General features: G+C 38.5%; 1 protein-coding gene and 1 long non-coding RNA gene across 3 annotated transcripts in view; one reads left to right on the top strand and one right to left on the bottom strand.

The window, feature by feature from the left end:
- Nucleotides 1-24,347, bottom strand: part of LOC147844617 (uncharacterized) — a 341,112-nt gene that overhangs the window by 141,897 nt on the left and 174,868 nt on the right. The window contains exons 12-14 of the long non-coding RNA XR_015942227.1: nt 6,569-6,660; nt 6,228-6,285; nt 6,015-6,072 (exon numbers count right to left, since the gene is read on the bottom strand). This is a non-coding gene — a long non-coding RNA (uncharacterized LOC147844617). The remainder of the gene's footprint in view (nt 1-6,014; nt 6,073-6,227; nt 6,286-6,568; nt 6,661-24,347) is intronic.
- On the top strand, nt 8,315-21,103 carry lrrn3b (leucine rich repeat neuronal 3b). 2 transcript variants are annotated; one of them, XM_087247999.2, is made up of 2 exons: nt 8,315-8,622; nt 17,538-21,103. In XM_087247999.2, exon 2 carries the CDS (start codon nt 17,853-17,855, stop codon nt 19,971-19,973), a length of 2,121 nt encoding a protein of 706 aa, XP_087104125.1. In that variant the 5' UTR covers nt 8,315-8,622; nt 17,538-17,852; the 3' UTR covers nt 19,974-21,103. The 2 variants fall into 2 exon arrangements, with proteins under 2 accessions (XP_087104125.1, XP_087104126.1); XM_087248000.2 differs by having other exon boundaries at nt 17,542-20,656.

Raw genomic sequence — 24,347 nt, 5'->3', positions numbered from 1 at the left:
GCAAGAACGAATGGACGGATGGACGAAGGAAGGAAGGTAGGAAGAAAGAAAGAAAGAAAGAAAGAAAGAAAGAAAGAAAGAAAGAAAGACAGAAAGAAAGAAAGAAAGAAAACAGAAACAAACGGACGAAGGAACGAATGAAGAAATGAAAGAACAAAGGAACGAAGGACGGAGGGAAGGAACGAACGAAGGAAGAAATGAAGGGACAAAGAAACGAACGGATGAAGGAAGGAATAAAGAAAAAAGCGAATGAAGAAGTGAATGAAGGAACGAATAAAGACAAACAAACGGACGAAAGATCGAATGAAGGAATGAAAGAACGAAGGACGGAGGGAAGGAACGAAGGAACAAACGAAGGAAGAAATTAATGGACAAAGGAACGAACGGACGAAGGAAAGAAGGAATAAAGAAAGAAAGGAATGAAGGAACGAATGAAGGAGCGAATGAAGGAACAGAGGAAGGAACGAATGGACGATGGAACGAAAAAGTTAGGACCGAATGGACGAATGAAGGAGCGAACGGACGAAGGAGGGAAGGAAGGAAGGAAGGAAAGAAGAAAGGAAGGAATGAATGAATGAATGAACAAACGAACGAACGAAAAAACTGACAGACGGACGGAGGAATGAACGAAGGAACAAAAGAAGGAATGAAGGAAGAACAAAAGGAAGAAATGAAGAAACGAAGCAACAAACAAACGAACAAACAAACTGACACACGGATGGAGAAATGAACGAAGGGACGAAGGAAGGAAGAAAGGAACAAACGAATGAAAGAAAGAAAGAAGGAAAGAAAGAAAGAAATGGCAGAGAAGACACCGATCCTGCTGTACACTAGATATATAAAGATGCATATAATTTAACTTTTTAACTCTGCAAAAGTAGCTTGATTGTGTGGAGTGTGAATCAGAGGCCTAATGAGGAGAGTGAGATGTTTGTGTGTGGCTGTTGGCTGATGGCAGGATGTGTCTCTACATCAGTCTTAACTAAACAAACCCCCACCTGGGCAGCCAGTTAACTGCACTGCGGGCCCCACACTGCAAAACCCACTACAGCTGGAGAGGCGGATTCCCAAACAAGATCATGTGTCTCTGCAGGGACGCCACTGTCATGCTACGTCACTTGTCCAGCTAATCTACAACTCCATCAAACTGTAAGAAGAACTGTGCTGATGCTGTGAATATTGAGAAATGAGATTGTGCATACCTATTGCTACACGGTCCACCATTAATATTTACATTTATTAATTTGCAGACACATTTATCCAGAGCTACTTACAATGAGAATAAAGGAAGTGCATCAAATCATCAGAGAGTAGCAATATATAAATAATATAACAAGTTTATTTTTTTCTTCTCTTCCTCCCTCTGAGCATATAGAAAAGGAGAGAGTGGCCATTTGCCAATACCAAGAATGCAAAGAAAACAGTTTAAACACTACAACATTCATACACTGATTGTTTCTTATTTTTCTTCTGTACAAAAGTCTTACAACGATTCTGTGCATGATACAAATAAAATGTGACCTTCAGCAAATAACTACCTTTAACACCTTCCATGTGTTTACGCCTTCATTTTTTTCTCATATCAATGTTTACCAACACATCTCATTTAGAAAAACGCCTGAGATAAACCGATTATATCTCTGAACTGTAAGTAATACTGAATATAAATCCTCCTGAATTTAGCTGATATGACTTCTGGGACTTCGAGCAAGTGCTTAGCATTCAAGACTGCAATCAATTCATCCTCAATATCGAGAACACATCCGGGATTCATTAATTCATCCTCTATTCTTGTAGTGTTTTACATGTTTAACAAGAACAAATAAACTGATAAGAAAGTGTGTGGTGCATATAAAGAGTGTCCTACAGGTGGTTTGTCAAGCCCAATCACGGGTGGAGCACACTCAGAATCTTCTGAGATGCATGGGGTGCTTTTAAAAAGGTTTCTGGTGCATAGACGAAAAGAGTGTGTCACCTACAGGTGGTTTGTCAAGCCCACTAACCTGCAGGAAGCACACTAGTCCCCTATTTATTTTTTCCCCCAATTTCTGTTTAACAGAGAGAAGATTTCTTAAACACATTTATAAACATAATAGTTTTAATAACTCAATTCTAATAACTGATTTATTTTATATTTGCCATGATGACAGTAAATAATAATTTACTAGATATTTTTAAGACACTTGTATACAGCTTAAAGTGACATTTAAAGGCTTAACTAGGTTAATTAGGTTAACTAGGCAGGTTAGGGTAATTAGGTAAGTAATTGTATAATGATGGTTTGTTCTGTAGACTATTGGAAAAATATACAGCTTAAAGGGGCTGATAACTTTGGCCTGGAAATGGTTTTTAAAAATTTAAAAACTGCTTTTTATTCTAGCCGAAATAAAGCAAATCAGACTTTCTCCAGAAGAAAGACATACTGTGAAAATCTCCTTGCTCTGTTAAACATCATTTGGCAACTGTATATATATAAATATCAATAGGTTAAACAATAAAGTCTTCAGTTATATTTGCCAAATATGCCAAAATGTATTATTTGAGCCATGCTTTTTTATTTATACAGTTGAAGTCAGAATTACTAAACCCCCTGAATTATTCGCCACTCTGTTTTATTTTGCCCCGAAATTCTGTTTCATTTTTTCAACACATTTCTATACATAAGAGTTTTAATAACTGATTTATTTTATCTTAGTCATGATGACAGTAAATAATATTTGACTAGATATTTTTCAAGACACTTCTATAAAGCTTAAAGTGACATTTAAAGGCTTAGGTTGATTAGGGTAACTAGGCAGGTTAGGGTAATTAGGCAAGTTATTGTATAACGATGATTTGTTCAGTAGACTATCTAAAAAATATACAGCCCAAAGGGGCTAATAACTTTGGCCTGGAAATGGTTTTTAAAAAATTAAAACCTGCTTTTATTCCAGCCGAAATAAAGCAAATCAGACTTTCTCCAGAAGAAAGACATACTGTGAAAATCTCCTAGCTCTGTTAAACATCATTTGGCAATTTTTTTTTTTTATTCTGATTTCAACTGTACATTTATATATTTATATAAAACAGCCACAAAAGTTCAAAAAAGGCCAGTAAACCGTTAAATATATTAACATCAATAATCTGAATAATATAAAAGCCCTAAGAGTTCATGCGCTCTTTATTTTGTTGATTTTTCCTCACTAAAAAACATGTCACTCACAGTTTCTGTGTTCAGCCACAAGTCATTTAATCTGCATCTGTCAAACATCATTCAGTACCATACGACTGGGCTGGCAATGAAATTGACCACATGTTCACAGTCACCACTATGTCTGTGGCGATAAAGTTGTAGCTCCCTTTGGAAACGGTCTATCAATGACAGACATAGAGCTGTTTCAGCTTGGATGAGTCCTCGACCAAAGTAAAAATGAATTCGCTCATCCATGATGTATACAACTTTTGTCACCTCTAGACGGAAAGGAATGGAAAAAAAACAAAACAAGCAAAAACAACTAGGGAATTCAAGAAAACAACTCATGAAATGTCGAGGACATGAAATTGTGGCCATGATAATAAACTGAAATAATATATAATGAATTATCTCTTATTCTGCTTTTACATAATATAAAATCTATAGTTCATTAGCCATTTTTTAGATGACAAGCATAGAAACTACTTGACTTTAAAATATTAATAGAAATTAAATCAACACATTTAATAATACTAACAGGGCCTAAACAAAAAGATTTTCTAATAATTAAAGTATGTTTCCCCAGTCACTATTTTCAAGTACACTGTAAAACGCAACAGTCAACTTTATCAAACGAAATGATTATAGTTCACTCAAAATTGACTGAAAGTTAATTCTACTCATTTAAAAAGAGTTTTGAACTCAGTGTTGAAGGTAATGAGTTCATTAAATAACTCATTACTTCAATTTAAATAGATTAATTTCACAGTACTCATATAGATTGGATTTTTAACTTAAATGGTTTGTAGCAATTGGCTTCCTTAAACGGTTTGAGTTATCTTCACTTTTTGGGTTTTACAGTGTATTAATTACAAGATTTTTACATTTATTATTATTTTAATAGTGTTAATTACATATAAATAATACAACAGAACTGTTAAATATTTCATAATAACAATATTAAGGTATTTATAGTTGATTCCTTTTTGCTGTCAAGTGGTTTGCTTTAAACTACAGAGCCGAAACAACCCAATTATTGATTTTTTTTTTTTTGAGGGAGAACTTAATTGTTTTATGTTCAATCCACTTAAATTTGTGAAAAAAAATGTATTAATTTAACTTAATTTCTTCATGTCGTCTCAACACAAATCAATTGTGTGGAGCCCAACATTGTTTACAGTGTATTAGAGCTTATATATTGCAAAAAATCCATAAGTAATCCACATGAGAAAAAACTAAGCTGGTCTGGGGATCAGGCACGTGCACACATAGGGCCCAACCTGTGCAGTGCACATGCCCTTTTTAGTCTTGGATAGAAAGTCCCCTTCCAAAATGATCAAAAGTGCCCCCACTCCGCCACCCTAGAGGGATCCTGCCCCTCTGGAATTATTAGGTTTTGGTGAGCTATCAAATTATCAAAAACCTGTTGTTAGAAACTTAGGGTTTTAGTTCGATAGTGATCTGAAGACTAACAAACAAATTTTTTTTTTCATTTCTGACCAAAAGTGAAGTAATTTCTCTCTTTTAATGACCTTGAGAAGGTGATCCATGCTTTTATTTTGGGAAGACTTGACTATTGCAACTCTTTGTATGTGGGTATCAGTCAAAATGCCCTGAATACATTGCAATTAGTCCAAAATGCGGCTGCGAGACTTCTGACAGGGACTCTCAAGTATGAAAACACATGTCCCCAGTTCTTTCCTCTCCGCCTGGCAGGTCAAGGATTGATTTTAAATGATTCATTTTTTTGTTTTAAAATCCTTAAATGATATGACACCACCTTACTTATCAGATCTACATCTATATAATCCTAGTAGGGCACTAAGATCTTCTGATCAGTTTATTCTTTTCTGTATCAAGACACCGGTGTAAGCCAAGTAGAGATCAGGCTTTTGCCAGTATTGCCCTAAAACTCTGAAACAGGCTTCCGCTCCACATTAGACAGGCTCCAACTCTATCTGTTGTTAAAAAGCTTCTGAAACAGCATCTTTGTTCTGTAGCATTTGAGCCTTTTTAATGTTAAGGGGTTTGCCTTACGTTTTAATTGTTATGTATGTGATGTATGACTTATTTTAATTAGTATTTATTGTGTTCAACACTTTGTGTTGTGAAAAATGTGCCATTTAAACAAACTAAGTAAACTTCTTTTTTGATCTGCTACTCTTTTATTAACCGATGATGGGGAAAAATCTTTCAAAACTTATAGGCCACATGTTGCATTTTCTAATGATAAGTTTAAAATAAAACATGCATAAATTGTCTGTAGATCAGAGACAACAAACCATATTGTGTACTCAGTCATCGTTATAACTATTAAAAACGTTATCGGCCAATTGTTTTCATAATCCCGCCAACACAACTCGCATTTGGTGTTTCATCTTTAAGGCACTGCTTACAGCTGCGCAAGTGCATATAAACTGGCCATAATGAATTAACAAAGGCTTCACAATCAATAGACATGCAGTTTTAAAATACTTTTTTCGTTCAACAACCTTTGTCTCTGTCAGCCGCTGTAAGTGCATCTTCTCTAAGTTTCTTGTAAAAATATTTATAACTGTGGAACTCTAGTCAATAAACTGCACTGCCCTCCAAGGCTTCGGCTGTCAGAAAACAGATGCCATAACGGAACCACCTCACAACATCCGGATTCCCCTTTAAATTTTTCATAAAAAGGGGCCGGGATTGATGAAAACCCCTGTAGTTGCTGACATCAACCAAAACCCAGATTTATGCTTTCATAGTACATGCACATTTTTCTTTGGCAGAGAAGTCTCCTGATGCCAGATGTGAAAAAATGGACCAGTGTCCGACCCTACTGGGAGTTTTATTATGAGTTATATACCTGTTTTCTCAAGGTGTGTTCAGTCCCGTGGGTGAGCTGTGAAGGACCTGGACATGGGCTGTAAAGCAAGACAGGTTCTGTTTCATGAAAACACCTTCGCAGTGAATTCATCCCTGAAAACAGGGTCAACTCACAGCAAAGAGGACGTGTTCTGTCAGAGCATATGAGAAGAACCACACATATTGGATACATAGAAAGCTTACAGTACTGTACCTTCTGTTCCTGATTAGTTTTTTCATCCCAGAAACCTGATTGCTGGGCAGTTCTCGTCCTAAAATCAGCACAGACATAAATATATGAGAACAGTCGTTTATTATATTAAGCAGTGGTGCCCAAAATCAGGAGAATTTAGCTCAAACCTGCCTCGACATAATTGTCTGCAAGTTTCTAGCAAGCCAGGTGAGAGATTGATTAGCTAGTTCAGGTGTGTCTAATTAAGGCTGGGGCTAAATGATGCAGAATATTGGACCTCCAGGACAGACTTCAGGCATCACTGACTTAAAAAGAAAGATTAAAAGACAAACAAATATCAATTTTGATGTCAATTTACTCACCCTCAGGCTATCCAACATATTTTCTTTTCTTCAGTCCAACGCTACAGAAGCTTGTGCTCCAGGACCAACACTCTCAGGACCAATTGTTGAAGCTGTGGAACAAAGGTAATGTTATAAACGTTGTTCAGTTTCTTGAACACTCCTGTTCTATAAAGCAGGTCACACACTGGATTTGCCGCGACACGGTGTGCACATGAAAGTGGAAAGTATCACACACCAGACGCGCACATTCGAATGATATTTAAAATGAAGCTATTCGGATGGCGCTCTGTGGTGCGGCAGAAATATGAACAGTGTCTTGAGTCATGGTTTGGCACTGCGGACAGCCGTCGACTTGCGGCGCCAGTGTGTGTACCCTGATAGAAACCTATGTTTAGAATTCTGAAATGCATGGCACTGCATGGCATGTCGCCGAGTGGCACTTCTGATGTGTGACTACCTTAAGACACAAAGCATCATCTGGATTTGAGTGTATTCATTTTATTCTGCCTGTATATGGGTTTTTTGACCCTCAAAGCTCTGTTGAATTGTTTTATGGATAACCCTGGACCATGGTTTGAGCTAAAAAAAATAATATATATATATATATATATATATAAATTCTTAAGAAATATTCATCAACATTCCGGTTGACCTGAGAGAGTAAATTAAGAGTGATTTTTTATTATTATAATTTTTTTTGCTATGAAATATTCCAACTTCATAAACAACGTTGCATGTGAGTGCTGTTTTAGATGTATATCAACATTAGTTTAATGGCCTCTATGCACAGCTAGAGTTTTAAAGCCAATGATAAACTTTCGGTGAACACTTAATGTGACTATTTTCAATTTCACATGGTTGTTTTTACTGCGTCAACGTTGTAATGTAATAACAATACATTCAGTTAAATGAACTTAAGCATTTATTTAGTTGTTCAAGCGTAAAACAAGATGAAAGTCTACTGTACCACCAGCACCTTCAGTAAGAATAGGCTAGCGCAAAAATTACATTGAAATTACTGGGGTATAATAACCCAAATAAAGACATGTCGGGGGAGAAATGGAATTTAATGCAGTGCTTCTTGTCCGATCAGAGACCCACTTCATATCGTATATCTAACAGGCAGTGAAGATCGCTGATTTTAAAAGAAATTAGATCCTAAACATGACAATTTTGTAATGGAAAGACAGTTTGGGCTGCCTGGCTCAAAGTTAAAAGTACAGCACATTCACCAAGTTATCATACTTTTAAAATGTTTTAAACGCGTTTATTTGCAGAATGATTTGTCTTATCTGATTTATTTCAGATTAAATTTGTCAGTGTAAATGCCATTCTTGGGTAAGACTTGTAAAGTATGTACTAATACAGAAACATAACAAACAAACAAATCTGAACATAACAAACAACCTCACCTGCAGAAACATTCTCCAATGTGTGCCCTCATGACTGTAATATCAGTTTATACTATTTTAACTTCACAAACACACACACACAGTAGCTTATATAATCTCTCGCACTCTAAGTAGCATTAATATACAATATCTAGAAAAAGCAACAACCCCAAAACACGACGCAATCACTTATAATACCAACAGATACCCGTTTCTTCAGCCCCTCATTACTTCACCAACGCTTTTATTCTGACAGGCGTGGCAGTTCAGCCAATCAGGTGGGGAAATGTGTCTCCGCCCCGCCGCTATTGGTTGATCTCTGGAGACTCGGGGGCTGTTCCGATATTAATGACCGCTGGGCAGACAGAGGCATGTCAATGTGACAACCGAACGAGCGGCTGCAGATGCGCCTCTGAACGCGGAGGAAGGAGGAGGTTGTCAGTGCGAGGGACTCTTAAATAGCTTCCCGACGGCTCTCACCTGCTGGATTTTGCCTTATTCGCAGGGCAAAACCTAAATTTTTGGAGCAGCATCCGTGATTCTTTATACATCTGCGTTGGAAGAAGAAGAAGAACACGCGCGCGTATTTTCGTTTGCGTGGTGCGCGCTTTCCGGAGCACTGCGCTATAGATGAACGGAATACATGTCGCTTTATCGCTCGGAATGACTTGGGTTGAAACGGTAAGTTGGAACATTTCTCGGCTAAACCGAATGCTATTTGTTCATAAATATAAATGGTAGTGTCTTAACTGCATGGCCAAGTTGAGAGAATATGCGTCAGAGTGATGAAACGAGCGTGATATGCAGGGAAAATGGATAGCAAGCACGTAGGTAGTTGAATAAATAGACTGGAACACTAAATTCCTGTTGCTGATGTCGCGGACAAACGTGAGCATCAGCAACAGGAAATCTGTGCTCCAGCTTGGCATCTGTATTTTTCTGGACACAAGGCACGTCCTGGACGGATAGCCACAGGCAGTCTTGCATCTGGGCTGTTCTCAATCTCCCTTAAATCACCCTGTTGCCGTCCAGGATGTTCTACAGCACCCCTATAGCACATGCATTTCAGATGCAGCTGCATTGAGCATCCACTGTACTGTAAGTATCGTTAAACGAATCTCCATCGCCTTGAATGGAGGCATTGTGATTCTGATCCATTCCTCTGATCTGCATTCATTGCTTAAGACTAATTTATACCATCCACAGCTCAACACCTCCTATGCAGATGATGACATTATTGTAACCCCAGCTGTTAATCGCACAGCGAGTTTGTCCTCTGACATCCCTTTGTAGGAGGAGGCATTCAGGAATCGTAGTTGTATGTGTTTGCATGCATGCATCTTTGCAGTACTCGATAGAAGTAATGCATATTACAGATCCACAGTAAAATGGGAAGTTGTGTAGAATAAAATGCATGCATACATATTTGTAAACACCCAAATACTGTATGACTACTAGGCAGCAGATACTAATTAGACGATCAGGTTCCAGGAGCAAGTTATGGGGCCTTGCAGAAAAAAAAAAAAAATCTGGAAAGATTTGGCTAATGAGTATGCCTTGTCATAGTGGACCTTAGTGAGACCACCCTGACAGCAGGCCTGCGGGTTCACTGACTCGTTACAAAGCACAAATATCAAGGGACTAAATGGAAAGCAAAACAGTCAATTCAGCGTGTGTCCTTAGGGTCGTTCTCATGACTAACTCTCCAAACTCAAACCCAAGCAGACGGTTGCTAATCACAGATGTAATCACATGGGCCATTTGATGGCTGCACTAATTAACAGACAATAAGTGAAACCCTTGATATTAAGGATCTCTCAGACGCGGCTTCTGTGAACACATTGGAGTGGTTAACTGATTTTAGTAGCTCTTTGTATGACGAGATGCTGGTAAATTGCTTCCTCTGATCTTTACGTCATACCAAACAGTTTGAAGCCCAAAGCAATGATGGATGTGCGGTTTGAAATGCAATTTTTTTCAAGCCTGCATTGTTAGTGTTAAGTGCTGTTAGCTACACACAAAGCATCACAACACATCAAGTGCAGCGTTGTCGCTTTAAAAGCAATATTAAACATATCCATGGCAAAACACTGAGTGAGATCTTCTCAAATCGTATTTGTGTTGTTGACTATTTAATATAAAACATGCCAAATGCCTAAACTAAAATGTCTGCGTATATATTTTATGCATGTATGAATATGAAAGTACATTTAAGACACGGTAAGCTAGCTTAAATGAGTTCCTCCCCATGCTCTGTCTGTTGAAAAGGTCACCGCACTCCACGTTCCCCTCATTGCTTCAAAAGCCTCGATTAGTTCTTCTTCAAAATATAGATTTTAATAAGAGAATATGATAGCAGCATATGCTATCTGTGCTTTCAGGAGTAAACAGAGCAGAACCATCTGAGGACCACTGCTGTGCTCTCCATCTGTTCTTCTGTTAGACTGATACCTGTAGTAGAGGCATCCGGAGCACATACTGGGAGAACTGGGATCTCATTTTGTTAAAATAGTCAAGCTAGAGATGCTTAAAATATACCAAACCATGTATTATTATACTGGGACCAAGCTTTCAATCAATCAGGCCCAATTACAGTGATGGGACTGGGGGATTTGATTGGTTTTCATAATTAGGTTCTTGATTTACAGTGTAGTTTAGTGATGCCGTTGTGCACAGTATATTTTTTTTCAGGGTAGGCTATATATGTCAGTGCAAACAGTATCACATATCAATATGTATTGATAGAACTGTGGATCAGCTATTAGGGATGTAGGAGTGAGATGTTTGTAAAGTGTATTCAGAATGCAAAATGAAACAAAAAATAATAATGCACAGTTAGAGATGAACATTTCAGATGCCTGTCGGATGTAAAAAGGATTGTTTTGGCCTTTAAATATTCTGCATTCTTATACACATCAATGCGTTTTGAACATTCGCAAGCAGAGAATCTGTTTATCCCAAATTCAATTCCAGCAGTGAGGCCTTCCAACAAAGACTAGCTTAGAATGGGGTCAATAATAGAAATGAGAGATAAATGGACACTGTATTGATCCCTGACAGGAGATATAGTAGCTAAATAGTTTGCCAGCTGGTTTACAACATTTTGTAGACGGGCTTTTATGTTTTGTTTAAACCTTAGAATAGAATAGCACGCTTCTGCTTACATTTCAGGGCAGAGCTGTTTCAATATTCATCCTGAGCAGTATAGAGCACATACTGGGAGAACTGGGATCTCATTATGTTAAAACAGTCAAGCTAGAGATGCTTAAAATACACTAAACCATGCATTGCTATATGGATAGATTGACTACACAAGCTTTCAATCAATCAGGCCCAATTACAGTGATATGCTGTATTTGTACTCTGGGGGATTTGATTGGTTTTCATAATTAGGATCTTCATTTATACTGTGGTTTAGTGCACAGTATCCTTTATTTAGGCTAAGTTATATATGTCAGTGCAAAACATATCATATATCAATGTGATTGTATTGAAAGAACAGTGTTGGGAATGTTTTGTGTCAGGATGTTTGTAAAGTGTATTCAGAATGCAAAATGAAACTAGACATAATGTACAGTACAGTTAGAGATGAACAACATTTCAGATGCCTGTAAGCGTGTAAAAATGACTGTTTTGGCCTTTAAACATTCTGCATTCTAATAAACATCAATGCATTTTGAACATTCGCAACCAGAGAATCAGTTTATCCCGATTCAATTCAATTCCAGCAGTGATACCCTTAAACAAAGACTAACTTAGAATGGGGCAATAACAGAAATGAGGGATAAATTGACAATGTATTGATTCTTGACAGGAGATTTAGTAGCTAAAATGCTTGCCAGTGGGTTTACAACATTTTCTAGAAAGGCTTTTATGTTTTGTTTAAACCTTAGAATAGATTAGCATGCTTCTGCTTACATTTCAGGGCAGAACTGTTTCAATATTCGTCTTTTTACATTCATCGTCTTCGAATATTGAATTTAATAGTCTAATAGAAATCTAATAGTCTGGAAATATCTGCAATTGGTCTATTTCTGTAAATTGATTTGCATTCATAAATGCCACTTGTCTTTTTCAGGGTGTCCGCAGGGTCTTCAAAGGTATTAAAAATTGATAAATCAATTTAAGGCCCTTAAAATGAAAATAATAATAATTCCTTACATTTTTATATAGCGCTTTTAGGCACTCAAAGCGCTTTACACAGGGGGGAATCTCCTCCTCCAATACCAAGTTTGCAGCATCCACTTGGATGATGCGAAAGCAGCCATTTTGCGCCAGACCGCACACCACACACCCACTGATTGGTGAAGAGGAGACAGAGGGATGAAGCCAATTACGACGTGGGGATGTTTAGGAGGCCATGATGAACGGAGGCCAGTGGGCAAATTTGGCCAGGATGCCAAGGTTAAACCCCTACTCTTTTTCGAAGGACATCCTGGGATTTTTTCCTGGGAGTCAGGACCTCGATTTAATGCCTCAATCGAAAGACAGTGCTCAGTGTAAAAAGTATTCAAAAGTCTTAAATACTGTTTCACAAGGTATTAAATTCGGTATCAGTATGCTAAAGTTTGCCTGAATTAAATCTTTGAATATCGGGATGCTGATTAATTTATTTGACATCACGCTGCTTTGTTTACTGAAGTAACCAGGGAAACACTGATATTCCTGCTTCTGCAAAGAAGTGTTGACCCGATCTTAAAATGTATGCAAAGAGACTTAAAAAAACGGCTTAAAAGGTATTGAATTTTAATCTCCAATTCCTGTATTTGCCCTGTTTTTGCTCTTAGATTTCCTTGCTTGAAGTCACACTTACACTGTAAAGACAGTGTTGCATTGAGTGTGAAGTTTCATGCACAACCCACAACAAAAGATGCATGCTGTGTGTCATGACAACAGCAAAGCGCCTCTAATGTAGTATTTCATTTACACAGAACCAAAGCCTAAAACCTGTGCATCTCCCCAGATCTCTGACTTGATATTTCCATCAGAAAATGCATTTCTAGTTAAACGATGTCAGCATGAGTTAGAATGTTCAACACAATTTGTTACAAAATCCAAAAACAGTCTACGTATACTCGTACTATACGTGGCAAACAAACAACAGCTGCCGCAGAAAAGCTAAAACCTGTGGGGTCCATTGGTTAATTTGGAACATTGATTCTGCATTAACCGCCGACTCGGTGCTGATTTTGTGAGCACATGGGAGCAGGTGCAAAGGGAAGCGTTCCTTGAGCATTGCACTGGAAACTTCATTATGCACACACATTGCATGGCAAAGTCTGTTTAATGGACTCTTCCCTTACCTTGAAAATAGTGTAATGGCAAATCAATGAAGTAAAGGGCAGGGGGAGGAGCTGCAAAACAGACCGTACCACCTACTGCGAGGCCTATGCAAACTGGTTGCCAGCTAGTCTCTTTGCGGCTTTTCCAGGCCTGGTAGAATGTGAAAAGAGGAGACAAAATGAGAGCTGCAGCAAAATACAAAGAGGAGAGAAAGAGAGAGCATGAGTGTAAGAGCGAAGGGTGTCTTTCTGTAGACGTTTGTGCGAATGAGTGAGCACATTTCTGGAGCCCGTCTGAACATTATTCTCTCTTAACCATCCCTCCCTATATCACAAAATGGCTCTTTCTACAGGAAGCACTCTCACCTCTGCTCTACGTTCTGTACATGAAATCTGTAAATGACAGTTTAGCTAGAAATGACAACCTGCTGCTACTGTATATCTGGTATCAGATGTATTTCAATCATCCATGTAAGCTTTCTGTTCATTTATGGTCTGCTTTTATGTTATTGACAGGCATGTTCTAATGAAAATAATTTCATAATCATAATTGTCACATAATAATTGCTTGGTTCTATTAACTAGTTGATACAGTTGAAACCAGAAGTTTACATGCACTGGCACATAACCATTAAAAAAAAAAGTCAGATGTTAATGTGACTAAACTTTCTCTTTTTGGTAAGTTAGGATTATTAAATTTGCTTTTGTTATGCTTAATAGCAGAATAATGAGAGAGAGTTTTTTTTTTTTTAATTGTTACAACTTTTCTTGAAAGTCAAGTTTTCATACAATAAGATTATTATGCCTCTGAAAAAGCTCAGATGATGGTGACAAGGTTTTGGAAGTTTCTGATTAGCTAATTGACAACATTTAAGTTAATTTTAGGCACAACTGTAAAATAATATTTAAGGAACCTTCCTGGTCCACTTCACAGAACAGCATCATAAAGAAAAAAACATGTAAAAATACTGAAGCAATATCTCAAGACATCATCCAGGAAATTAAATCTTGGCCACAATCGGGTCTTCCAAACAGACCATGTCTCTAAGCATACTGCCAAATTAGTTAAAATGTGCTTTAAGAACCACAGAGTGAATGTTTTGGAGTGGCCATCACAAAGCCCTGATCTCAATCCTATAGAAAATTTGTGGGCAGAGTTGAAAAAGCTTGTGCGAGCAAGGCAGCCCACAAATCTGACTCAGTTCCTTCAAAATTTCTACAAACTTGTGCGAAGCTTGTGAAAGGATACCCAAAACATTGACCAAAGTTATACAGTTTAAAAGAAAAGCTAAAAAAAATAAATAAATACCAAGGAAATGTATGTAAACTTTTGAGTGTCTAGAAATGAAAAAAATAAAAATAATAATAATAATAATTCTGCCATTATTCTGGCATTTAGCACATGTAAATGATTTAGGTAATGCTAACGGACCTAAAACAGTAAAGGTTTAGTATGATTTACCTTCACACATTAAAAAAAAATGTTATGTTCATTTTTTTAGAGTGTATGTAAACGTCTGGTTTCAACTTTATCTATAAGAGCAGGGTGGGCTGCGATGTGGGAAGCTGTTAAATTAAAACAAGTAAAATAATCATTTAAACATTAAATCTTTTGTGTTTTTGCTTTGTTATGGAAAATCATTTTGATTTGTATTAGTGCTTGTGACACCTTAATTACACTTGAACTCAAGTGACAAGACAAATGGCTTTTGCGAGTACTATAAACATCAGTCAAGTGCCAAGACAAGGTCAACACAGCTGTTTTAACACATCTAACAGGATTATTACAAACGACAGTAAAAATGCATGAAGAAACAAACAAACAGCAGTAGAAAATAAAAGTTATTATCCTCAGTGCAGTTTACATTGAGTTGCTACAGCTATTTTCCAATCCCCAGAGGCGCTAGGCTTGGACTTAAAGAGGACCTCAAGCTCAGTAATCAGTCCCCAGCCCAAGATTTACTGCCCATCTCAAAACAGCTCAGCCCAGAGCAAACACAGGAGCCGGGCTGCCACCGTTCAGCCTGAGTTACTTCCCAGGGTCAGCAGGCCTTCTGCCCACCGGACACATTTATTCAAACATGCCCCTATATTTCACAGACCCAATCAAGATGATGCTAGCTCTGTGATATCAGGTCTGGCAAATAACGACGGGGAACGATTCTCTGACTCCTACTCCCTCCAATTTCGTTGACTGACTCTGCAGTACATCAAGATGGTGATTAGAGGCATCCATCTTGAAATTCCATTTTCTCTGGTATTAGTTGCATTTCTCTCTGTCTCTGAATGTGTGCCGCTCTATGCAAGGTATTGCCACTTAAGCTCTACGAGCCACGGTGTTGTTCCAAGTCCTTACGTTTGTATGTTCTCACCTACACCTAACTGGGTTAAAGCTAATTTCCTTCATTTGTCTTTGACTGTAGTTTTTAGTTGGTGCACCATACCTTTATTGCTGTTACAGAGTTAGTGGAGGTTAATACAGGTTTAGATGTATTAGTGTGCCTCATGGTTTGGGAGTTTTTTTTTTTCTTTCCTGCCTCTAGAACATGAATGTATATATACCTATAGCTCTTGCAAGGTTGTTTCAGGAGTAAAATGTATTGATTTAGATTCAGTTCCTCTTAAAAATGTATTTGATTTGCCAAATAGACACCACATTGTTTTAGCCGCCTATTTAGCTGTAGCTGAATAATCATCAGTATAATTGTGTTCTGAATAAAAAGTGCGGGCAAACCCAACAGTTGCAGATAATGCTGTTGACTAGAGAAGCCTTAGTGGAACTCAGTCACAGCCCCAAATTATTCATGCCCCATTGAACTGCGCCTTTATTGTGCATTGTTAAATGGTCCTATTCACAATGTGAAATCACTGAACACTGAAACTCTGGCCCTGCATCAAATACATAACCTTGTCTAAAAGGACAAGATAATAAAACAATCCTGCAAAACAAAACAGAAAGAGTGCATATATTCCGTGTCAAGTTCTCATTTTTAAATCTTTCTGTACTTAAATTAAATGAAGAATGAATTACCACAATTTAGAAGAGACTAGAAAGATAAGAACTAACTGCAGTTTCATTAACGCTATGCTGTCAGCAGACAAGCATGTCTATGCACTGCACTAGTAGTGAAACAGCACTCCTAGAAAGAACATGCAGGTACTGTAGGAGCAGTGCTCCATTTAACATGTCTGGAAAATAGGCCACTCGTGTCAGTCAGGAAAACTAGATGCATTTTCCAGTATTTATGGCTGACAAGGGTATTGTCAAACATCCATTTTTCCAACACCTCTGATAGTACCCCCTATACCTATGTGGTGTAATAAACATTCAAATTTAATAGCGCTCATTACCTGCCAGGCTTATTAGTAATTTAATAAACAAGTGCACTATAAATAAATCTGCTGTATTCATGAATATCAATCAGTTTTTCAGTTTCTGTATTAAACTATTTTATTTATTATTATTATTTTTTTAACATTATTGGCTTAATCAAAAATCATTGTCGCCTTGGAAATAATAATAATAAAAAAAAAATCACACATTTGCCCCCTCAATTACTTTGTTAAAAATTGTATCTCCACAGAACCTTGAAGAATTAACTCTGCGTTTCTTCATGTCTGTGAAAATTAGTGTAGATTTTCAGTGGTGTCCTCACTACCTTGCCCCTTTCCTTGGGCACTGAAGTTAAAAAGGAGGGATGATGGTACTTTATGATCTTGGAATCTTAGTCTTTCTTTTTTGTCTTGTTCAGCTTCTTTCTAGCTATGGCACTTTTCATGGTAACCCTAAGTCATTAAGTGGCTTTAAAAAGATGAAAAATAACATTTATTTAGTATGAAAAATAATCCCGATACACCGAATCTAGCATTTGAAGATGAAAGGCCATGGTATATGTTGTTTATAGCCCAGTTGTAGCTTTGTTTTTACTAAAGTGGAGTGTAATGAGAATGCTTTATTTATATCGCTAAAGCATTTCATCATGGTGAGTTGCATCTGGGGAATCTACCCTTTTGAAAAATAGGGAGCATTATTAATGCCTACAACAAGTCGAACACGCTAAGTTTCGTAATTCCCACATTTTAGGGAACCCCGACTTCAGAATCTCCAAATAATAGCGGGGGTGAAGGACATCCATATCCATATGTCAAAGGCTTAGCATGCAAGGTACCGCTGAATAAAATGTCAGCAGACATCAGAGTGCTTTAATGTGCCTTTTGTAAATGTCAGCATGCCTCTGTCTTGCCTTAGTGATGCCCTTGCATTTTTCCGGTAATTATATGCTAATGTTTTTCATCTCTTCTTATTTTCCTTAGGTAGCAGTGGATTAGGCTGAAGATGGCATCATCTGTAGCATTAAATGAAATGAACGGCCTTGCTTCTGCCTAGCTGACTTCGCCACTACCTTAGGTTTAATGGTGACCTTTTCACCTTTATCGCCTTCAAACTGAAAAAAGGAGACTCTGCGGCGGAACATTGCATCTGTTCACAGCACATCAGTCAAGGCCTACGGAAGGCCTACTGTTGGATTCAACCGTGATCACCACAAATGGTTGATTATTTTTGAAGTAAAGTGCTTTTGCCACAAAATCTTTAAGGACCAACTACTTACTGGTGGGAACTGTGCCAATATGAAGGACATATCTTTTATGGATTATTTGCTTGTGGGCCTTGCAATGGCAACGTTTGTTATTGCTGCAGAGGAGAAAATCAGTTGTCCAAAACTTTGTGTATGTGAAATCAGACCCTGGTTTTCCCCTAGCTCTGTCTATATGGAGGCTCCCACGATTGATTGTAATGACCTGGGACTTTTTAAACTACCCACGAGATTGCCATTAGATACACAAGTTCTTTTACTTCAGACCAATAATATTGCTAAAAATGAGCACCCTTTGGATTACCTGACCAACATCACTGAGATTGATCTCTCGCAAAACAACCTATCATCAATAAATGACATCAATATTGGCTCTCTCCCTCAACTCTTATCCCTGCACATGGAGGAAAACTGGATATGTTCCCTACCAGACAACAGCCTTTCCCAATTGACCAACCTTCAGGAGCTCTACCTGAATCACAACCTCATCTCCTTAATTTCTCCCGAGGCTTTCCGTGGCCTTCAGAGCCTCCTGAGACTGCATCTCAACTCCAACCGTCTTCAGATTATAAAAAGTGAATGGTTTGAGCCACTACCAAATTTGGAAATTCTAATGATTGGGGAAAATCCTGTCCTTTCTATTCAGGATATGAACTTCAAGCCTTTGAGAAACCTGCGCAGCCTGGTTCTTACTAGAATGAACCTGTCCCAGATACCAGATGACTCATTTCTGGGTCTTGACAACCTAGAGAGCATCTCATTCTATGATAATACATTCCCTAAGGTGCCCCATGGTGCTCTCAGGCATCTTAAGAGCCTCAAGTTTTTGGATCTTAACAAGAACCCAATTGGAAGAATTCAAAGGGGTGACTTTGTGGACATGCTGCACCTTAAGGAGCTGGGCATTAACAGTATGCCTGAGTTGGTGTCAATTGATAGTTTTGCCCTCAACAACCTCCCAGAACTGACCAAAATTGAAGCCACGAACAACCCAAAACTTTCCTATATACATCCTAATGCCTTCTATAGGCTACCGAGGCTGGAAACTCTAATGCTGAATGGTAACGCTCTAAGTGCCCTGCACAGGATCACAGTGGAGTCCCTCCCAAACCTTCGTGAGGTTAGCATGCATTCCAACCCTATCCGCTGTGACTGCGTTGTACGGTGGATGAACATGAACAAGACAAACATCCGTTTCATGGAGCCTGACTCCCTGTTCTGTGTGGAACCTCCCGAGTATGAAGGTCAGCACGTGCGTCAGGTTCACTTCAGAGAGATGATGGAGATCTGTCTACCTCTCATCTCTTCAGAGAGCCTCCCCACACAAATTAGCATGGATCGTGGGAGATCTGTGTCCCTGCACTGCCGTGCCTTTGCTGAACCTGAGCCAGACATATACTGGGTGACTCCATCCGGGAGAAGGGTCATCCCGAATGCTGTTTTTGAGAGATTCTACATGCACCCTGAAGGCACGCTTGATATTTACGACATCACTGAGAACGAGGCTGGATTGTACACTTGTGTGGCACACAATCTTGTTGGGGCGGACCTGAAATCTGTCTCGGTGCAGGTAAACGGATACTTCCCACAACCTGTCAATGACTCACTGTATGTAAGCGTTCAATCTGTTCAGACCCATTCTGTGTTGATAACCTGGAAGGCCTCTCATGGTAGCCTGGCACCAAACATTAAGTGGTATACGATGCCTGGTGCAAATTATCCAACCGTGGCATTTACAGCTAGGGTACCATCTGACGTGACACTATACAACCTTACACATCTCAGCCCTGCTACCCAGTACAAAGTGTGTGTGGACATTCACAGCGTCCACCGTAATCATGACACCAAGTGTGTCAATGTCCTAACTAAAGGATTAGAACAAATTGTGAATGACTCCGAGAGTTGGGACATGGCACTGATTGCTGCTTTTGGTGTGCTTTTTATTGTGATGTCAGTGGCTTGCTTTCTGATTTATATGTTTATGAGGAACCACTGCATTTATGGAGAACTGAAGCGATGCCCTTCCAATACAGCACTGATGTCGGAGACCAGCCAGCAATCACCCTTTACAAGGCTTTGGATTTCTGGGAAAGGGATGCCAGCAGCTGTTGAAGTGAAAGCCACAGTCATAAATGTATTGGACAATGCCTTTTAAGCTGCACATGCAGAGGACCACAGGAACTACAAGCAAACTGACAAAGGCAAGAGCGCAGAGATTACCGTTCCAACTTGCCATTTATCTTTTTGCCTTGACACAGACATCAAATTCAAATGGAAGGGATGTCTGAACACCTATAACTAGCTCTATAGCCCCTCATCTTGAGCTGTCAGATGTGGCAAGTGGCAATGGAACAGTGGTAACTAGCCAAAACTAGAGGGACAGACTTGCTGCTAAAATATGCAGTGTGATATTTGTAGGCCATTCACTGAAAACAGATGATATCAATACATCAGGAAGGTGTCGTATCTCATACCTGACTGTTAAATGTGTAAAGAGTAGTGGAACAGTCCTTGTGGTCCCAAGCAATACCGTCTGTGCTGTACGACAACCATAGGCGCGTTAGAGACCCCGACTGTTTGTTGAGAAGGAAACCAGTAGACTAGAAGATTTACGGTGATTATGACGTGAACTTTTGATGAAATATGTCGTTTTTCTATTTAAAAGCAGATCTGTCTTTTCATGGCTAAAATTGTTATATATTCTATCCAGATATGTAACAGGTATCTTCTGTGCAGTAGCCAGGCAGTAAACATGTGCGAGTTACCTACAGTATGAAAGATACAACTTAAGTAACGAGACCACACATTTGCTGAATAAAACACAAATGTACATCTTAAGGAATATATATATATATACATAAATATATTATATTTGGTTATATTACTATCAGGACTGGATGTTGTTGAATGCAGACACTTTAAACGCATCTCTCAGACATTAATTGCAGATGGTTGGTCATGACAGGGTAAGTGCCTACTACTGAATCTTACACCAGAAAAAGAAAGAAAGAAAAAAACAACACTTTTGAATGTTTCTGTTTCTTGAGAGATCCCTGGAGAACAGAGCCATGATTCCAGCCTCACATGCAAATTTGTGCAAATACTATATGAGTATTTTTTAGCATAAACATGGTTTAAAAGCATTGCGACCTTGCTTTGAGTGTGAAAAAGCCATTTTTATATTGACTGTGCTGTCTGTTCTACCCTAAGCAAATTAGTCACTAAGACCAATATGCTTAAGGTGATGTAAAAACTAAATAAATGTCAGCATTTTTTTTCTTCTCATATTGGAATCGGGATGTTTACTCATCTAGTTTTTCATACCGAAGGGCTTGTTTCTTGAGAGAATAGTACATCCAGAAATGAATGTTCCACTATCACTCGCACTCATGCCAGTTCCAAACCTGTATGACTTTCTCCTCTGACAAACACTTTTTAATTAAGTTAAATGTGATCGAAACAACATGAGAGTCAGCAAATGACTGTTTTCATTGATGGGTACGTTTCCAACAATGCTACTTGGGGGAGGCTGACTGCATTTACATGGACATCGATAATCAAATAATTTACGTTAATCTGAATAAGGCAATAGTATGATTAAAGTGTTTATATGAGTTGCTTTTAGAATGTTCCTGTTTTACATAGTACATTGATTGAGTAATGTCATTACATCACCATGCTCTCCAATGTTTCCTCAAAAGATTTACATACTTTCTGTGCATTTCATTTCAACTTTCAAACTGAAGTTCAGCCATTTCACTTTTTTTTGCAACATTTCATTCATGTCTCAGTGGGTGCACTCCTGGTTTGTTTGACAAATGTAAGTGCTCCGAATCGGGCCCTGGCCCGGTTGGAAGAGGTGTGCAAAAGTGCGGTTTGGTTAGGCTTTGGCATGGGTACACTTGTGGTGTGAGTGCAAAGCACACCAGAGCCCAAAACTAAAAATGCGACGTCACTTTTATAGGACTCTTTCACGTGGATTTATTTATAATACTGTCGTACGTTATTAAAGAAGCAAACCCCTCGCTGCACATCAGCTACACCTTCAGCAAACCTCAAACGTGCAGCACGAGGAATTTTATGATAATTTATGATGGTCAAAAGTTCTGGATCTGTTTGGCAAAATATTCCTGTTAAACTGAACAGTCACATCATCGATGACGTAAGATGACGTTCAGAAGGTTAACTGCAGTATGAGTGCAGGCCGTTGGGGGAAAGGGGGTGGGGTACAATCGCACTTCGGCACTGTTCATGTCAACTGTACCTAGTGTGAGTAAGCCCTGAGGTACTGGATGAGAAGATGAAGTAAGGACTGATAGGAAAGAGTTGTTTTAAAGGAATTTGTTTCCTCGTGCCAAACAGGGAAAAAAGTTCTGCATTTCCGAGACAGCATTTGTAAAAGTCATGAAGAGTGCGATAAGTCTCCAAGAGTTCACTGTTCTTGCACTTGTGCCCTTGGAAATGCAGGTGTCTCCACTCTTCCACTGACTCGGTAGGTGTGGAGAATATGGAGTCATGTATTTACATGATCTATCCTTTTGCAAAAAATGGCAAAAAGTCCCCACATGACATAAATGTAATAGATTCATTAAGGTTTTTATATGTCTGTACTATTCTATAATGCGACTAAAATAGAAATAGTTCAAAGGTCTTGATTTGATTTGCCTTTACAACGAGTATGACTTTATCCAGATTAAGGTATCAAAATCTCTGTTTACATGGTAGACTCTTAATTAGAGTAATGACTTAATCGTATTATTGGTGTTCGTGTAAACGTACTGACTGATTCAAATCTAAGTCAACAGAGTCAGCTGCAAAGAATCACACTGTATTTGCTCCATTTAAGATCCAGCACAGACTTACAACCCAAAAAATTACAAACATGATGAATGCCCGACAGCCACTGACTGACATGGAGGATTTGTCAGACAGGCATGCTCGTACATCAGCAAGGCTTTCAGCAGAGCAGACAGGCCTTTTAGAGGCCGGCTATCAGTCAAACACAAGGAGAGCTAAATTATAACTCAAACTCTATGCCGCCACTGTTAAGGCAGACTGCCTTAGTCCACCAGCCTTTGCCCTCTCTTTTCAGTTATATTGCAGGTTGAGCCGCTTCCAATGCTAGAGACAAGGTCACCATGTACCTGTGCCGCATCAAGAAAAGAAATGACATACTAGCAGAAGTAGTATTCGTGTGAAATGGATTGTGGAAACCAGATAGCACTGCAGAAAGTCAAAAGAATTTCCACGAAAATCAAAACTCACCAACTGAAGTCTACATTGTAAAACTTACGTTTCAAAAATTAAAGCAATTTCAACTGATTATTAATATATTACTAATATAACTTCAAATGTAATAAATATAATACTAATAATAATCAATTAATAATATTAAGTGTGCATAAAAGATTACATAAAAGATTACAATATTGTCTGGATTTGTGGATTGGATTTTTATTATTCTAATCTACGGCGTTTTGAATGCTGACTAGATTTACAAATGACCCTTTATTTATTTTTGCTTTTCCAACATTTTATTAATTGCCATTTTTACAGTTTGTGAGGTGTTTTCAGTCAGGATTGTACTACAACCATCTGTGTTACACTAATGTACTACAGAGGAGTTGACGAAACCCCAATTTAATTCCTAAAGAAGTCGAAATACAACCAAATGTTATAAATACTTAAGTACAGAATATTTCACAGCCCTCCAAGGCCATCTAAAAGGATGTAAGAATTCTTCCGTCTGCATTTTAAAACATTTCTCAGAGATGCAATGTCAGACACAATGCACTCAATTGAGCTAGAGACGTAATTGTAAGGGGTAGGGGTAGGTATTGGTTAGGTGAGCCCATTAAAAAGCATTGCATGCAGCTCAGATTGCACTGCACCGAGTCTGCAGCCAGACCCCTCTTAAAATATGCCTGCTTTAACTCCTTAAGAAGACGAAATACAACCAAATGTTATGAATCCTTCAGTACAGTATATTTCGCAGCCCTCCAAGGCCATCTAACATGATATAGGAATTTATCTGTCTGCATTTTAAACCATTTCTCAGACATGCAACATCAAACACGATGCACTCAATTGAGCTGGAGACATCATTGTAAGGGGTAGGGTTAGGGATGGGGTTGGTTGAGCCCATTAAAAAGCATTGCATGCAGCTCAGATTGCACTGCACTGAGTCTGCAGCCAGACCCCTTTTGAAATATGCCTGCTTTATTTTCTTAAGAAGATGAAATACAACCAAATGTTACGAATCCTTAAGTACAGTTATTTTGCAGCCCTCCAAGGCCATTTAACATAAAGCAAGTATTCTTCTGTCTGCATTTTAAACCATTTCTCAGACATGCAACGTCAGACACAATGCACTCAATTGAGCTGCTAGAGACATCATTGTAAGGGGTAGGGGTTAGGGATGGGGTTAGATGAGTCCATTAAAAAGCATTGCATGCAGCTCAGATTGCACTGCAGAGAGTCTGCAGCCAAACCCCTATTGAAATATGCCTGCTTTACTTCCTTAAGAAGA

The sequence above is a fragment of the Danio rerio genome, chromosome 4, assembly GCF_052040795.2.
Source record: "Danio rerio strain M-AB ecotype USA chromosome 4, GRCz13ab, whole genome shotgun sequence".
Classification (NCBI taxonomy): Eukaryota; Metazoa; Chordata; class Actinopteri; order Cypriniformes; family Danionidae; genus Danio; species Danio rerio.
Note: the sequence above shows the minus strand (reverse complement) of the source record. Positions and strands in the feature narration are given on the sequence as shown.

Bases quoted from the DNA above. Each gene is read 5' to 3' on its own strand.
- lrrn3b (XM_087247999.2), top strand. From the start codon at position 17,853: ATGAAGGACATATCTTTTATGGATTATTTGCTTGTGGGCCTTGCAATG.